The 18,834-nt window shown below is 42.7% G+C and overlaps 1 protein-coding gene across 1 annotated transcript in view; it reads left to right on the forward strand.

Annotated features, from left to right (window-relative positions):
- The window catches only part of LOC126355850 (probable G-protein coupled receptor No18), a 1,435,292-nt gene that overhangs the window by 1,382,643 nt on the left and 33,815 nt on the right, over nucleotides 1-18,834 (forward strand). The window contains exon 7 of the mRNA XM_050006336.1: nucleotides 10,107-10,195. Within this exon, the coding sequence (XP_049862293.1) occupies nucleotides 10,107-10,195 (89 nt within the window). The remainder of the gene's footprint in view (nucleotides 1-10,106; nucleotides 10,196-18,834) is intronic.

The following is an 18,834-nucleotide window of genomic DNA, read 5'->3' on the forward strand; positions in this document are numbered from 1 at the left end:
GTTTGGTCCCATCTGATTTGCGTCTGTTTTCAAAACTTCGACGGCTTTAATTTGGTAGTGATGATGTGGTGCAAGGAGAGGTGAGATTGTGGCTCCCTCAACGATGTCAAACTTCCTGTAGCAACGATATTAACAAACTGGTGTATTGTTGGGAGAAATGTGTTCATCGCTAAGGTGACAATATTGAGAAATAAATATGTAGACATAAAGAGTAAGGTTGTAGAATCAGAATGAGGTGAGAGGCGAGGTACTGGCAGAAGTAAAGCTGTGAGGAGGGGGCGTGAGTCGTGCTTGGGTAGCTCAGATGGTAGAGCACTTGCCCGCTAAAGGCAAAGGCCCCATTTCGAGTCTCGATCCGGCACACAGTTTTAATCTGCCAAAAGATTTCAAGATGTAGAATGTTAATATCGCATGTGCCTCGACTCATTCTGCGAAAGGTTCCTCTGCAAACACTACTGTGGGCTACGTCACTACCATCATGTTTTAAGAATCGGCTTGTCCTGCATTTCGTCTGCAGTATAATATAATACGGGAATAGGTAGCTGCTGAAAACAATTCACTATTTTCACGTCTCTAAAAGTGATAACAATGAGATTCTTATTCTGTCGTTACACTCGTTAAGACAGCATGCTAGAGCTTGCTGCCAAGTGTTTACTGGCAGTGGAAAACATCAGACTAGGAACATTTAGTGATATGAGTCCTCCAAATTTTGCAACAAATTCAGGATTCCTTAAAAATGAAGTCGCTCTGCTCGATACCCCTCATCACTGCCTTACTGCAGTACTTGAAGCTACTGAAAGAAATAAAATTATGAAACGTATGATAAATTCACCAAACAAAACGATGTTCTGCACTTCATAAAAGCGAGCACACAAAAAGGCACGTGAAAGAGCGAAGCATATGCCTTTCCTTCAGATACGGCAATCTAATCCAGTATTTTTCTTTCTTTTTCTTTTGTTGTAGTTGTATGGACGGTCGATGGCTAAATGGCTCTGAGCACTGTGGGACTTAACATCTTAGGCCATGAGTCCCCTAGAACTTAGAACTACTTAAACCTAACTAACCTAAGGACATCACACACATCCATGCTCGAGGCAGGATTCGAACCTGCGACCGTAGCAGTCCCGCGGTTCCGGACTGCAGCGCTAGAACCGCACGACCACCGCGGCCGGCGGCCGTCGATGGACAGCATGTTTTATGTTATCAGTTTCATATATCTGACACAGACTATGGATATTTTTTTAAATTTAGGAATCAGAAGTTGTATGTACGCAGCAACAGTGACTTAGCAGCCGCGCAGCGTTCCCGTCAGCTGCGTGAGAGAGTGTTGTGCGATATAGTTTAGATTACGGTTTAGTGTAGATAGCAGTCTGATAGACTTCCCAAGGCTGCAACAAGCACTCACTAAAAAGTCCGGGGGCTATTGTATGTGGGGCTTGGGTGTGTAAATTATCTTCATTCTAATCGACTCGCGTTGATGCAAAGTTAACGAATCTTCTCGTGTGCAAACTAAGAGAGGTTCATATAACCTCAACATTGCTGGATACGACGCTGGCCCAAGTATTGAAATGTTTAGTATCGGTTTTATTGACATTCCATCCACATATAAAATACAAAAATTATTTGCCTGAATTGTTTTAAAAGACGGCTGTGCCATTTCGAGTAAAGCGAAAGTTCCTCCCTTCGTACGGATGGATAAGATCAACTAAGGAATAGTTTCTCATGGTTAAAGCCTTAACTACTGTTTGCTATAAAACCTCCACAGACACGAGAATGACAAAAATAAAACTGTTGCTCTTCGATAATATGACAAATAATTCTTAAAAGAATTTATATGGTGTCTTTCTGACCTATGTTTGTACCTATTTTTACTTATTTGTACAATCGTTTTTTGGCGTATATAACTCTACTATGTGATTGACAAAATCTTTGTCAATGATTTAGAAAATTTTTCATTATTTTTTCATTATATTTTACAGCACTTTGTATGTCACTTCTTCTTCTCATTTTCATTTTAGCTATATTTTTTGCATAGAGGGCGGGTTTGCTTTGCAGCGCCCCTTTTGGTTTCTTGTTGTCATAGGCAATTCTCTATGTATCACTCTATGTTTGACGTCTGTTTAAGACAGTATTATTACTCACGGAACATACAGGTTCAAAGGTAAATTTGTATGTGCATTTTAAATGGTTTAATGCGTCTATATGCATTTCATTTTCCTTTATGTAATTTATTCATTTGGTCACTGTTATTAATTATTTTTATTTTTATTCTTGTATTTGTAGCACCGATGATGGCTGTCAATCAGTTGAAATCGATATGTAAAATTAAATAAAGAAAACATGATCTTGCGACTGGTTGCTGCTTATTTGGTAATTTTAAAATTAAAAAAGCCAGTTATGAAAAACCAAACATTGAAAAACGCAATTTACTGTTTATGTCAATTTCCAACTTTTCAAAAATTCAGCGAAATCACGACTCAAGTAGTACGCGAAAATGAATTAGATATCTGTCCATAAAAATATAAAGGATGTGCTTACTGAATATTTTTAAAGCGATGCGTATGACTTTCGATGCCTGATTTCTCCACTCTAAGAAAAAGAAAGAAGGAAAAAAAGGCGCACCACATAGAAATCATTCGAATGGGACGGAAATTGGTAGGTGTGATCTACAAGTACAGACAAATAAAATATTATAGTTTCATAAAAATGACTGATTTATTAAAGACAAAGAGCTTCACAAACTGGGCAAGTCAATTACACATTGGCCCACCATCGGCCCTTATACTAGCAGTTGTTCGTCTTGACATTGATCCATAGAGCTGTTAGAAGTCCCGCTGAGCCGTGCGGGGTAGCCTCGTGGTCAGGGGCGCCTTGCCACGGTTCGCACGACTCCCCCCATCTCCGCCTCCCCCCCTCACACCGATCGGAGTTTCGTCCGTGTCCTCCCTCGGGCATGGGTGTGTATGTTGGCCGTGATGAAGTTAGTTTAAGTTCGATTTAGTAGTGTGGAAGCCTAGGGACCTATGACCTCAGCAGCTTCATCTCATAGGAACTTACCACAAATTTAGTGTCCTCCTGACGCATATCGGGCCATGTTCTCTCCAATTGGCGCGTTAGATCGCCCATATGCCGAGATGGTTGGAGGTTCCTACCCATAATGGTCCAAATGTTCTCATTTGGGAAAGATCCGGAGTCTTTGCTGGCCAAGGTAGGGTTTGGAAAACACGACAACAAGCAGCAGAAACTCTCATCCTGTGCAAGCGAGCATTCTTTTGCTGAAATGTAGGCCCAGAAAGTCTTGCTATGAAGGACAACAAAATGGAGCGCGGAATATCATCGACCTACCGCTATGCGTAATGATACTGCGAATGACAACCAACGGGGTCGCGCTAATAAGAGGAATTGCGCGCCCTACCATCACTCCTGGTTGTCGGACTGTACTGCGGATGGCAGCCCGGGTCTTCTCCTGATGTGCATGCACATCACATCTACCGATTTTCGTCCAATTCAGATAATTCCTTCCTGGTGCATAGCTTTTTTTTTTTTTTGTCTCAGAGTGTTAGAGACAGATAGAAGTGTTTGGCTACACGTTTCTACAAATTGTCTGCTCGTATTGTATGGTGTCGTTGGTTACTTCTGACTCACTATCTGCACGTGACTGTAAATGGTTGACAAAAGTCAATAAGCGTCACATGTTCAGCTGATTGCATCGTCTACATAGATGCCGGCGAGTATTTTGCTACTTCAGTCCAGCTTCGCAGACATCTGTGAGTGTGTACAGTAAAGCATCATTTACTCCTAAATCAGTTCTAGAATTTGTGCGAGAGGCCTACAAATTTGATGCGAATCTTCGTGTTCTTACGACGTATTACTTGGTCTGTAAAATTACCGGAATTCATCCCTAAGCCAACTCTATCAGCTGCTAATATTTGATCCGTAAACTGTTCAGTTATCTCGGCTCGCTCCAAAGATTGCTAAACAGTTTACAGCTCTAATATTAGCAGCAGAGAAAGTTTTATTAATGCTGACTGCCCCCAGTTTTACTGATGAAGCTTGTAAATTTTTACAGATGACGTAATTTGAAGCCGCGCGGGATTAGCCGAGCGGTCTCAGGCGCTGCAGTCAGAGACTGTGCGACTGGTCCCGGCGGAGGTTCGAGTCCTCCCTCGGGCGTGGGTGTGTGTGTTTGTCCTCAGGATAATTTAGGTTAAGTAGTGTGTAAGCTTAGGGACTGATGACCTTAGCAGTTAAGTCCCATAAGATTTCACACACATTTGAACATTTTGAACGTAATTTGAACTTGTTTTTCTGTGTGTTATCGGCAGGAAATATCACTTGGGGACACTGTGCAAGCGTGCATATCTTTTATTTATTTATCAGTCTCAGTGGGCTGCACCAAAGCTTCTTGGTGATGGCGAGTCGGTACATTGTTTACGGATTACTGATTTGAATATTTATAAACAAACTAGCCACCCGGCCCGTCTTCACATTGGTGGAATTAAGTGTCAGACGTCTCATGTGGCGTAGTTTATTTTGTCTGCAGTCCACAGCGTAGATACCCGAATAAATTTCAAAGTATAATGTTAAGTAACTGAATATAATCACTTCCATATAACGTGCGTGATGTAAGAAGCGCACGGCACGAACGTTGTCAGGGGGCATGAGTGTTATGTTTCCCATTTAGAACTGAGGTTAGCAATGACATCTCATGGCAATGATGGGATCACATTGTGACAACCAATGAAAATATCGTATGAGAATCATGGGTGTATTGAGAGCGCGAGTGATGCAGATATATCGGAGGCTGGATGAGTGCCACAAATAAAATGAAATATAAGAAAAAACACTCATGATGGACATTTTACAGGACACCCCTTGTGAAGCTTAGTTCGCACTGTGTTGCATTCTTGAGACTCATTGCTGCAGTTCTTTGTAGTGGATTCCTTATGGCGGACTTCTTCACCGTGCCACCCAAAGACTCGTATCCACATCTACCAGGGTAGTCGCGAGAGTAAGGTCTCCTATTTTTTTATAAGTAGAGAGACCTATTTATTTCTACAATGGTTTACATCAGTTTACAGCTTCAATATTTAGCTATTTTTCGACGTAATCACTATTTCTGTAGATGCATGTGTGTAGACGCTGTGGCAGTTTTGTATGAACATGTCATACCAGCTCGCCGCCATGCTGTTCAGAAAGTTATGAACCTATTCTTTCACCTCGTCGTCGGAGCTGAATCTCTGGGACCACAATTAACGCTGACAGGTACTGTGAGACTCTGAAAACACTCAAACGCGCAATTCAGAACTGGAGAAGAGGAATGTTGAGCAAGGGCGTACACATTCTCCATGATAACTCTCTACCACACCTCGCTCGGCAAACCGTTGCTCTCCTGCAACAGTTTCAGTGCAACATAATCACACAACAGGCCTATAGTCCTGACTTCGCACCCAGTGACTATCACCTTTTCCATAGGTTAAAAGTACATTTGGTCCGAAAGCGATTCAGCTCCTACGACGAGGTGAAAGAAGAGGTTCATAACTTTCTGAACAGCATGGCGGCGAGCTGGTATGATATGGGCATACGAAAACTGCCGCAGCGTCCACAAAAATCCATCGACAGAAATAGTGATTACGTCGAAAAATTGCTAAATGTTGAAGCTGTAAAGTGATGTAAACCATTGTAGAAATAGACAGTTCTAAGTACTTACAAAAAAATAGGAGACCTAACTTTTGGAATCACCCTCGTATGTTTGATTCAAGAGGTGCAGAAAGCTGAAAGCTTAATAGATCTGCTTCTGAACGACTGTACTATAAGGAAACGAAGAAAAGTTGCTGAAGTAGCTTCACTTACAGCATAAAAAATGAAACACCAGGTGTTTCAGACTAGCAAATTTTTTCGCTATGCAGTTGTTCTCAAACGATTAGAGGTAGATTACTGTTTAAAAATATTTGGTTCCTTCAAACTGTAAGTCCCACATCACAGTCTGATGATGAGGTAGGTTTTCTTTTCATTACTTGTTACAGTACTTCAGTGTTGAGTAACGCAGTACCCGTTGTTCGAAGAATTTACAGTGAATTAAGACCGCGAATTTCCATTCATAATCTGAGGGAAGCAAAAATTGGCAGTCTGAAATTGCCGTCATGTTAGGAAAACATCACTGAGAGGTGAATGCTGGTTTAAAAGCAGCATGAAAAACATTGACCAAGCCAGGATTCAGTCCCACAGTCTTTCAGTTTTCATCCACACACACTTTGTTGCTAGACCACCATACCAAACGAAAATTACATTCTGCTTGCTGTGCTCATAAGGCACTGATACTCTCTCAAGTTTTAGCAGATGTACGCTAGGCAGCAGCAGTGGCATCGTTTAATTATTCATCATAATTCAGATAATCTGAACGAAATATTTATAAAGTAAATGCGAAATCCCTCCTCGTGAATCAGTGTATCTATTAGTTAAAACCGGATGAAAAACCCTACGGTAGTTCCTGAGAATAGCCTACATTTACAGACGGACACGAGCAAGTGATTTCAGTTTACATTTATCAGTAGACAACAGGAGGGAAGAACAATCAAGAAATTTATAAAATACAAAAAAAATATTGAGAAAGAGAATGAATAAATAAACCATTTCAAAGAGAAGCTCTAAACGACTGCAAGGAACGCTTGCACGGAACAGGAGAGTGCCACGAGGAAACATTTCGACTTGTATTTGAGTAATGTAAGATTATTTCTCAACTTTTGATGATTTTCTGAAACCCGTTGGATAGTTCACACATTCGTAAGTTTGTGTTAAGCATGTAGACTTCGTTTTTCTTTCTAGTGTTCACTGAATTATTGTTACAGTTTCTTCTGAATCCGTCAATACTGTCAGCAAGAATGGTAGAATGTATGTATAGGAATGGGAAAGAGTTAGAAGTCCGAGTCACCTGAACAACGGCCTACACGTCGTTCAACACGCCGCATATCTGTCAGTCTACCCTTTATTTTTTCCATCCGGCTGTTTCTCCTTTTAGTTTCTGTGATATGTGTTTTTTGGTGGTGCGGGTTATCAGCCCACAGCCGCCCGAGTGCCCTGGTGGGGCTACCACCTTGTGGCCTGGACACCTGCCGAGGATTTATTTCAGGGCCTAACTCCTAAGGTAGCTTGTCTTCACCATGACTACAGAACGCTATCCATCCCTTCGCAGTAAGGCCTATGTGCATCAACGTTGTCCTGGTTTCCAAGGATCTTCCGCTGTCCACATTAGGGGACCGTGTCTATTGCCACACAATCACAGGGAGGAAAAGGAAAAGAAGGGAGTATATAGGACAGGACAGGGCAGGACAGGACACTAGACAGGACGTTGTGAGACACACTTTGTCTGGATCCTCTATGGAGACCTGTCCGGTTTGGGAGGCCCTGCTGGCAGTTACACAAACACCGGCATAGCCATCCACTTCATTGGGTCACACAAACCCCCTCGCCCACACGGACGGTGTTTCCTTAAGGCGGTGTCTCCTGAGGGGGCTACCCTTTATTAGACTACGAATATTCTTGATGAGTACATTTGTCTGCACGTTTCAGTGTCAGATAGTGGAGATCATTCTTGTAGTGAAGATAGCATCATTCATTGTCTACATAAGATCATGAACTTCTATTCTAAGAACGGCTTTCATTTACCATCAATCCTAAGAAATGAAAATGGTTAACTTCATTGTCTGATATCAATGAAACAATAAAATTTTGCTTTTATAAAAATTTCATCGAAAGCTTCGCAATAGCGATATTTTGCAGTTAATCGTTAATCTGTACTCTGAAAGACATATGCTGATGTTACTGACTACACTTTTAGCTAGACCATTTACATTAAAATTCACGGCTTTCATTGCAACACTAGTGTCAAACGTAAAGAGAAAAATTTTTGAGTCATCACGTCTTTCGTATTCAAACACATTCCATCTTCGTTGACAATGGAGGATAACGCTCTTCTTCCTACTTGCCAGATTTGAAGTGAACCATTATTGAGCCATTTCCCTAATCGGTATCCCTGTGTCTGCATGGACTACCAATATAGTCCAAAACACCGCGCATGAAAACAGTACCATTCCGGGGCTCATGTCTCGGGTATGTGATAGAAAGGTAGGGTTAACTGTTTTCCATAACCCTTGGGCTCGAGACCATTTCTATACCCAGCAAAAGGACTGGCTTACTACAAACTATCCTACAGTACAGAGTCAGAATGTGAATACTACACTCCTCCTCCAGCTTAGACAAATGGAGCAAATGAGTTGGTTCTTTCTGCATTAGATATGGTCTACGGTGAGCCTCATCGGGATTATGGAGGCACCATTAAGTTCATGGGCGGTTCCTGAGAAAACTCGAAAAAAGCGTTTTCACCATTTTTTCTTTTTAACTGAAGAGAGCATATTTCCCAAATTTTACGACATGTTCTCTAGACACTAATCTAGAAGTGCCATATGCCTGTTTTGAAAAGTCTCAGTTATCGAGAAACACCCCACAAACGTAGATTATAGGAACCAAAACCAAGCCACAGATTACAAGACGGTTATGCACAGAAAATCGACGTAATTTTTACGATTTATTTATTTCTAAAATCCAGATCTCTAACAATCTTGCAAATATCAGGTATCTCCATGTGTTTCCGATATGAAGGGCCTCAAAGCTACTCTTCTTGTATGCGAAAATGTTGTTTATAAAGTGACGCAGCACAGAGACGTATGCTGTAAAGTGTTTTCATTGTCATCAGAAATGTTATGAAAAAGCGCTGTTGTAGTGCTGAAGCACATACAAGATTTTTGTGCAAGTAAAATTCACTCTGATGTATAAAATTAGGTTTGTGTTATTTAAATTTCACACAATTAAACTATCAAATTTTTTTTGTCCCCAAAGTTCTCTTAGTATGAATAACGTGCCCTGCTGTAGCAGGGAAAAGAAGGGAATCAGCGGAAAAATGCTCCTTTCGGAACAAAAAAAGACGAATACCCTCGTGTTTAAAAGACTGTCACTGAAAAGTGGGTACCAGCTGTCTCATTCTTTCATCCTCAGCACTTTAACAACTTTCCCCATAAATTTTGGTATGCGAACATATTTGCACTTGTAGCGCCGAGACAGAAGGAGACATTGGCAATGGGGTAGAAACGGAAGAAAATAGTGGACAGTCGTTGCACAGAACGAGCGAACGAGACAAGGATAGTGTGAGAGAAGGAGAACACTGTGTCAGAGGAAGAACAGTTCTAGGAAATGAGTGAAGAACTTAATGCCGATGGGAGAGAAATAAAGAGAAGGAGAAAGTAGAAGTGGATGAGAGCCGCTGATAAAGATAGAGAGAGTCTATGATAACACTAGAGAAGAAGAGAGTGATAGTGAAAGTGAGGAGGAGCAGCGGTTGTGAGAAAGAATGAATGAGATAGCAGCAGAGAGAGAGAGAGAGCAAACGGAAGAGAGGACCAGTGAGACGAGACAGTAGTGGTAGGACAGAACGAAAGAGATTGTGCCGGAGAGACAAGAGACAGTGATAGCAAGACACAAATGATAATGAGTTGAGCTGAGTGAATGAGTCAAAACAGGCAAGTGGGAGTGGATGGGTAAGAGCCATTTGCAGTGATGGACTAGTGGGTGTGACCAAGTTATAGTTAGGGGAGCTTGTGGAAGTGGGAGGTGAATTGCGTGTTAAAAAGAGCCCGAATATATTCTTATACCAAAATTCATGGACGAAATTTTAAAGGTGCTCAGGAAGGTAGAATGAATCAGGTGGTACCCCACTTTTCAGTCATGGTGTTTGAAACAGAAGCCTTTTTTGTGGTCTAATAGAAGCATTTTCCCCTGTTGTCCCATAATTTTCCTACTTCGGCAAAAGAACTTTAAGCTTCACACAATCAAGTGCTTTTTTATTAAATCAAAGATAACATCAATTATTTTCAATCTATCGATTAACTCTCCGGCTGCACTACACGCTAAAGTATAAACTGAATTTTCTGTGGGTACTCCTTTACTGAAGAAGCAATCGATGATATATTTACCATATTGTTGTCTGGATGTGATTTGCTTGTAGAAAGTACAGAGGCTGACGTCGCATTCATTCTTGAATCACATGTTGGCAGAGGAACAGCCGGCTGGTGAGCAACCAGGACGAGTCAGACATGGAGAGGGCCTCCTCCGAGTGTGAAGACGGCCACATCCGGTGTACGAGGTAAGCCTTCGGCAAAAAGCTATTTTAAACTTAGACGAGTGAGTCTGTACAGCGGCGAAACACCGCGTCGCAAGGCGCCTACAGCATTCTCTCTACTATTACCTCAGTCGACGCCAAGTTAGTGCCAAAGAGTGTAATAGATGGAGATTTTCTTCACCGTACAAGGAATGATGAGTGCAAATATTTTAAAAGGAAACGATTTAATAACTGATAGTTGATTCAAGAAATGAATTTATAACAGCACACTTATTCACACTCTAGAGCAGTTCGTTGAGAGTCGGTTGTTGGCCTAGTGAGGGATTGAAAGGACGTACACGTTTACATTACAGGGAATTATCGAAAACGTCTACACAGAGGGCAGACTAGGGCCTGTGGGTTATCAAGCACTATATGGGGCTGGATGAGCTTGGAAAACTGCATGCGGAATGGAGGACAGCAATTTTGGAATGCCTCGGGATGCCCACCGTCAGCTCATATATTAATTCGGCAGGAACTGACACATGGACCTTTCGCCAAATACCGGTATTCCTTAACGTTAACAGAACGTTGGCTCTAGTCGTGGTGTCTGTCCCCGAGAGAGCAGCTGCGTTTTAGCTACAGGGAGTTATATGGAGTGTGAGATTACTTTTGCAAGAGGAGTACCATATACTCGAAAAAAGATTATATCCCCACTGGGTGCGAGTTCATAAAATGGTAGATTTCGGCCCTTTGCTGAAGGGAACTTACAAAACTCAGTCCATGGCTGAGTTCCTCCGAGAGTGGAAATTCCAATGCAGATTCCTTGTAAAGTGATTTAAACGGTTCGAATCCGTCCCCACTAGAGGTGAATGTGGCTTTCAAAAGCTTCATCAACGTCGGTTTTTTTCCGTATATTTACAGAATTCTATTGAATATGCGGTGATTGTAAATGAAATACTCAAAATAAAGTAAATTAATACTTTAAAACAATTAAGATGCATGTATCCTTACAATTTGATGACAGGAACTTTAATAAACAAGATAATTGGCTGAATGACTCATTGGCCGAATATAAGTGTCAAGGAAGAAACCGGAAGACGCTTATGATCGTATGTATACGACATTCTCAGACTTCTTGCCGCCTGATTTTAGGGTAAAACTTCGAGTTTTCGACGGTTACCTCCATCGTCTTAGTCTGGAGCAACTGACTGTCTTCTAAACTGCTGGATTGGTGGCCTTTTACTATCCATAGATAGCTTGTTATTGGTCGGTAATTAGGTAAAGATGTCACAGATGGTGTCAACGTCTGCTCCGATGGCGCCACCGCTCCCATAGTAGCTTAAACACTTCAACGAATATCTCTACCTCTTCTGTGCATTAAGACCTCCCTTCCGTGAACCGCTAAGATTACATCCTCTGTTACAGTTGAAGTTATTCTCTCATATCCTTACTTCTACAGCGTCTTTAACTGTAGAATCCCAGCATATGGGAGTCTGGGACAAAAATTTTGTTTCGTCGAACAATGTATGGCGTTTGTAAGGCCGTGTTCAACAACTGCAGATTTCTCTAGTTCTCGATTTTTAATATGCCGCACAACGGTCGGAAACCGTACGCATTAACTGACCGATGTAATTGCTTGCTCACGTACAATACGTTGTAAATTCCAGGAATCCTGATGCCGAAGCTGTCTGTAACAGGGCGTAACATCCCCTTTATCTTCTAAGTAGCACGTACTCTTGCATTGATCCTTGCCTGTATTCGTGATGGCATACTATCCACAAGTTCATCAAGGTACTGTTGGTCCAGATTGTCCCACTCCTCAACGGCGATTCAGCGTAGATCCCTCAGAGTTGTTGGTGGGCCACGTCGACCACAAACAGACCATTTCATTCTATCCCAGGCATGTTCGATATGGTTCACGTCTGAAGAACATACTCGCCACTCTAGTCAAGCGGTGTCGTTATCCTGAAGGAAGTCAATCACAAAATGTGCACGCTGGGGCTGCGAATTGTCGTCCATGAAGACGAATGCCTCGCCAATATGCTGCCGACATGGTTGCACTATCGGTCAGAGGAAGGCGCCTTCCATGACCACCCGCAGAGTACGTCTTCACCAGATGATGCCACCCCAAAACATCAGGGAACCTCCACCTTTCTGTACTCACTGGACGGTGTGTCTAAGGTGTTCAGCCACACCGGGTTGCCTCCAAACACGTCTTTGATGCTTGTCTGGTTGAAGGCATATGCTACACTCATCGGTGAAGAGAATGTGTTGTCAATCCTGAGCGGTCCATTCGGCACGTTGTTGGGCCCATCTGTACCGCACTGTATGGTGTAGTGGTTGCAAAGATGGACCTCGCCTTGACGTCGGGAGTGAAGTTGTGCATCATGCAGCTATTGTGCACAGTTTGAGTCGTAACAAGACGTCCAGTGGCTATACGAAAAGCATTATTCAACATGGTGGCGTTGCTGTCAGGATTCCTCCGAGCCATAAACTTTAGGCAGCGGTCATCCACTGCAGTAGTAGCCCTTGGGCGGCATGAGCGAGGCATGTAGTCGACAGTTCCTGTCTCTCTGTATCTCCTCCATGTCCGAACAACATCCCTTTGTTTCACTCCGAGACTCCTGGACACTTCCATTGTTGAGAGCCCTTCCTCGCATAAAGTAGCAATGTGGACGCAATCGAACCGCGATATTGATCGTCTAGGCATGGTTGAACTACAGACTACACGAGTCGTGTACCTCCTACCTGGTGGAATGACTGGAACTGATCGGCCGTCGGACGCCCTCCGTGTAATAGGCGCTGCTCATGCATGGTTGTTTACATCTTTGAGCGAATTTAGTGACATCTCTGAACAGTCAAAGGGACTGTGTCTGTGATACAATATCCACAGTCAATGTCTATCTACAGGAGTTCTGGGAACAGGGCTGATGCAAAACTTTTTTTATGTGTATATGACTAAAACATTAGAGAGGAAAAATTCGGAATCTTTTTGCCTAACATTCGTTGTCCATCAGAACAAAATACGCTAAAAGGCGGTACGTAATACAATAAAACAGCCGGATTCCAATATAGTGGATGGGTCCGCTTCTTCGATCATTACGGAATCGCATACAGGGGACTCGGTCGCTTGCTCTTTCATACTGACGACGAGATTCCCAGCTTTTCCGCTATAATGCTTTAGTCGTATGTTCACTTGACGATGTGGCTTTCAGTGTCCCGAAACCGGTAGTGATCCAATAATAAAGGACTAAATACAGCTAAAAGGATTGTTAATACCCAAGGTGACATCGCCGAATGGTGCCAGAGGCCACAGTTCTAGCTACATTAGCGAAAAACCATGCCAACCTCGGCAATCAGTAGTTTTACTCCTGACAATGTCGGTGGACACAGCCAACGAATGCTCGAGAATTGTATTCTAATTGACGAGGTTTGGAAACCGAGAAGATTTTATTGATTTCGTTAGTGAGGGTCTTCGCATTTACGAATTTGGGGCCAGGGTGCAATAGGATGAAGATTTGTGCAACCAGGGAATAAGGTGCAGCGGAGGGAGTGATTTCAGTGTATTCAGTAGGATCAGGATATGTTCGGGATTTTTTGGTTACAGCTCGGGTCTTGGGGTCTGCATTAGTGAACTTATAAGGTTTTTTTGGAGATAATGGGTTGGAGTGGAGTTGGAGGATTGGAACGGGTGGGTCTTCGACCTGGATTGAGTAAGTTTCGCTGCTTGTTGAATGTACTGTTGTTTTTGGTGTTGCCCGGGTAGCTCAGCGAGTCTCGCAGGGGAAGTGGTAAGTGCAGGAGACACTAGAAGTGGAGGATAAGCAAAGGTTGCTGTAGGAAGTTGGAAGATGTCGTTGGAAGGGTACAGAAGGGAAGGTAAATGAAGTGACTGTGGATCGGCGAGACTGTGGGAAAGGGAGGGTGAACATAGGATGGCTGACCAATGGAAGTGTGCATTTACTGACAATTGGAACAGGGAATGAGGTGATGGGTATGTCTATTGTGGGACAAGGAGACAGGAAGCTGACAGCTGACGATGCTTACTGGCTTTGGATCGTCGCTGAGATGGTGGAGGGATGCCAGCAGCGACAGCCGAGATGGTCTGCGAATGATGACAGCAGATCAGATGAAGCTAGCTGCGATGAAGAGTGCGACGATGACGATGAGGTGGAGGTAGCGACCGTGACGATGATACACAAAGTGATGTGTCCATGAGCAACAAACATAAATACCTACATACATACACACAGGTGCACGAACACGTTGTGCAAAGAAACGATTACCCCCTACCAGTTTGTGCAGAAAACGGAGGCAGGTGAGTGAAAATTATTGTTGTAGCACCAGGAAATACTCCAGCCACTTATTCATTAAAAGAGTTCTGTTTCAAAGTAAGGAAGATGACCAAGTGCTCGTAGTGCTTACGATATGCATTTTAGACCACATGTTTACTGGACATTATTTTCTTGTTTTGGTCCATACTACCACTTCCCAAAGTATGGAAAGCTAAGAACTTGCAGTACATTTGTTTTACAGCATCGAAGATCAAGAATTGCTCATAGCTCTTAGAGTACGCGTTTTAGAGCCAATTTTTACTTCAGTTTTTTTATTTCGAATACTGTCATAAACTGAATGTTGACCATAACCTCTGGATCACCCTATATAAGTGCCCGTAATGTTTTAACTTAGATTTTTTGGTACATATTTTAACATTTACTCACATGTAAAGCTTAATGCAAGTGGTTTTTATATGTCTTTTCGTACTGAAGATGGCCACATGGTGAGCGAAATCTGGATTTGAATTAATATTATTTACGACTGATCGCTGTTCATTTTACCACTTGAAAAAGTAGCTATGTATGATGCAGTATTTCAGGTAACAGATTCTCTACCATAAAATGAGTTTGTACGCTGCGACAAAATCGACCATCTCAATGCCAGAAGACGAGCAGTTTATTTAAGTTAATTCTTGTGACCCGCAGGAAGAATAAGATGGCCGATTTGCTGCGCAGCCTCTTTGAAAATGACTTGAGGAAATATACGGCTGGCGAAAAAGGCGTAGCACCCAGAACACATGATCAAATGTCAATGTAATTTCAACATATACACATTCGGCTCGTATGTGAATGATTGGAGTTGTAATCCTCTGTAGCAGAACGACCACCAGAGGTTTCGTGTTTGATGTTGTTCATGAGTCTGGTAAGGATGTAAGGGACGTGAACAGTGGTAGATGTAGAGCAATTATGGCGAAAGACACGGAGATGCCACGTACTCATGTGAGGCGGCACCTGGCAGGGTTGAAAGGGGCCTCATTGTGTGTCTCTCAATTGGCCGGTAGGTCGAATCGTGCAATATCCATATTTGCGGAGCATTCAGATGTGACAATGGTCCGATGTTGGGCTGGATGGAAACGCGTGGGTAGACATACTCGTCATCAAGGTTCCAATCGACCACGCCTAACCACTACAAGAGATGATCACCTTGATATGCACCAAGAACGTAATAATAGAAATTGGTCGGTTGGTCAAATCGTGCAAGATCCACATTTGCGAAGCATTCAGATGTGACAATGGTCCTATGATGGGCTGGGTGGGAACGTGAGGGTAGGCATACTTGTCGTCAAAGTTCCAATCGACCACGCCTACCCCCTACAAGAGACGATCACCTTGATATGCACCAAGCACGTCAGGACCCCTTCACATCTGTGATTACCCGTCCGACTACAAGTAATGGACTAAATGCAACGTTCTGTGACATCCTGCACAATTGGTCGGAGACTAGCTGCAGCCAGCCTACCCCATTGTGTACGCTAAATTTAACACCACAACACAAACGACTTACCTTGGGGTGGTGTCTTGAATGGGAAGCATGGACTGCTCATGAATGGCGCTGCACAGTCTTCAGCAAAGAATCTCGGTTCTGACTACGCCATATTTCCATCGTCATCGAGTATGGAGGCGACATGAGAGGAGATCCCGTTATTCAAATTTTTTCAGAGGCGGAGCGATGTTATTCCCTGTGTCATGTTGTGGGGAGCCATCAAGTATGGTTCCAGGTCATGGCTGGCAGTGATGGAGGGAACTCTGACTTCACAGTGGTATGACATGGCCATCTATCATGAATCTTTATTTGTTACATTTCATGCGACAGTATCGTGCGGCCGCTTTTCAGCAGGACAACGCTCGTCACACATTGTATGTATCTCTACGAACAGTATGTGTGATACTGAGGTACTCTCGTAGCCAATGAGATCCCCAAATCTGTCTCCCCGATAAAATATCTGTAGGACCAGCTCGGAAGCCAACTGCATCCCAGTGCCGGTATCCAGGTTATGAAGTACCACATCAGCTGTGGGCCGGCTTGCCTCATTCATGACACTCTTCCCAACTGAAAGACTTTGTGCATTTCAGCCCAGATTGGTTGCAATGTCATACTGATAAGTGGGTTTATACGGCCAAGTTGTTTGTAAATTTGACTCTATTTTGTTATCACTGCCATAACATCAACCCCTAAAGTTTGATTTCGTTCTCTCCTCCTATAAGGGGTACTTCACGTTTTTTTATCAGACTGTGTGGTTTGAGCAGTGGAAGGAACGAATGCAGACGCATGTGACAGCACAGAAATAGATGGTAATGTGAAGTTTCATGAGCTTCTAAGAGAGCGCAATAACTCCTTATCACTCACTATGACGAAGATCTAATGTAGTAGTTTGCTGTGGCGCTTAAGAGCTTCATGCAATGGCCTCTTGCGAAATCTGTAGGTACAAAACGGAGTGAAATGCTGTCTTTCTTTACTCAAAGCAGTCCGCTCTTCCGTTTTTAATTGGTGTCGTTGGCATAATTAGGGCACCGCGCTTATTGTATTAGCCAGACTTTCTTTATTGCGTTTCATTACAGGACTGTTATACTCTGCTATTGACGGCTCCTCTGTCCGCAGTCTGCGAGACAATACGGGTGAGACGCACCAGGTCAAGAGCCCAACTGTGTGTAATGCTTTACTCTTTCTTAATGAAATATTTCCTTCGTTGCAGATTAAAGAGAAGATTACGTAAAAAATGTGAGTTTAGCGGGATGAGATGTACACAGAATTATGTATCGCAGCAGGTCTCTAAGCACAGCAAGGAAACTACATACACTCTGACTGTAAAATAGAGATCAGGCTCAATTAAACATTTATTCAGAAAACAATAATGGCACCAAAAGTTCTGCGACATTGGTTATGATGGTGATGATGATGTCACAAGTAAAAAAATAATAAAATACTTTTTTTGTGAAAACATTAATTTCTTTTTTCAGCATATCCTTCGAGGTACTCAATGCATTTTATGCAAACAGATTGAACTTCCCTTATCCCTCAGAGGTTAAATTAGTTTCCATTGCGTAGTATTCGTTTCAATGACAAATGAGAAATTCATCTGATGAAAATTCTCCTAATTTTTTTGAGCTAGTAAAAAATGTCTACTGCGTTCAAAATGGTTCAAATGGCTCTGAGCACTACGCGACTTAGCTTCTGAGGTCATCAGTCGCCTAGAACTTAGAATAATTAAACCTAACTAACCTAAGGACATCACACACATCCATGCCCGAGGCAGGATTCGAATCTGCGACCGTAGCGGTCGCCCGGTTGCATACTGTAGCGCCTAGAACCGCACGGCCACTCCGGCCGGCATCTACTGCATTAAACAGTGTGGTTGAATGGAAGTATTTCGCAGCATAGCTGGTGCACTTTAACAATCGCGACAGCCAATGTGTCAGCAGATGCATTGTCCAGATTAAGTAGAGTTTTGTACGCTAATCATGATTATTAATGGTTCTGTCTAACATGAAATGCGATCGATCGCTTGTTATTTTACTGTCCTCAACAACCGTCTGAAAATTCGCAGCCAGTAGGTACTACCATACCGTGAATGACGTTAAAGCAGTTTGTCAGTGTCTCATTGTTATTTTCCGGTAAGCTATAATGTATAACCTCGTACGTAAACCTTGCAAGCTCCAAGAAATGAGAACATTTTGTAAGTGAAGGACAATCTCTAACACGTGTCAACTGCTTTTTTTTTTTTTTTGAAACGTCGAAGATTTTTCAAGTTTTTTCTGATTTTGGAATACAACGAACACAGCTCCACACAGGCAAATATTCTCAGATGTTTACGTAATGTTTGATAATATTGCCGTGTGTTGTACCACGAGATCGAGCAAATCTACTATTGTCCTTATCGGGAGGATGAATTATATACTCCACACAGATCTCAAGAAATAAAGAAGCAAATGAATATTTCGTCACTACCTGGGACTCAAATCACGCTCCCCCCTTCCCTCCCCGGTTTCTCTTTTGCTGACACGTAATAATTCCCTTTGCTTTTTCCCACCGAACTTCGATGAGGGCGTCCATAACTTTACTACTGTGTCTCTCTTTGCAAAAAACGGGTAACTATGGGCTCCAAATGTAAGTTGAGCACTTACTGTTTTTCAAAAAAAACTACCAACGAAACGCAATAATGAGTTGTAAGTAGGCTGTTTAGGTTTTTTTATTTGTAACACCACCTCTGTATGAAAATCACTGGCTGTGCTGTGTGCAGTCTGTGGCTGGTTGGCATTGTTGTAATACTCTCCATTGTGGTGTTGGGCAGCTGGATGCTAACAGCGCGTAGCGTTGCGCAGTTGGAGGTGAGCCGCCAGCAGTGG

This window comes from Schistocerca gregaria, chromosome 3 (assembly GCF_023897955.1).
Source record: "Schistocerca gregaria isolate iqSchGreg1 chromosome 3, iqSchGreg1.2, whole genome shotgun sequence".
NCBI classification, from domain to species: Eukaryota; Metazoa; Arthropoda; class Insecta; order Orthoptera; family Acrididae; genus Schistocerca; species Schistocerca gregaria.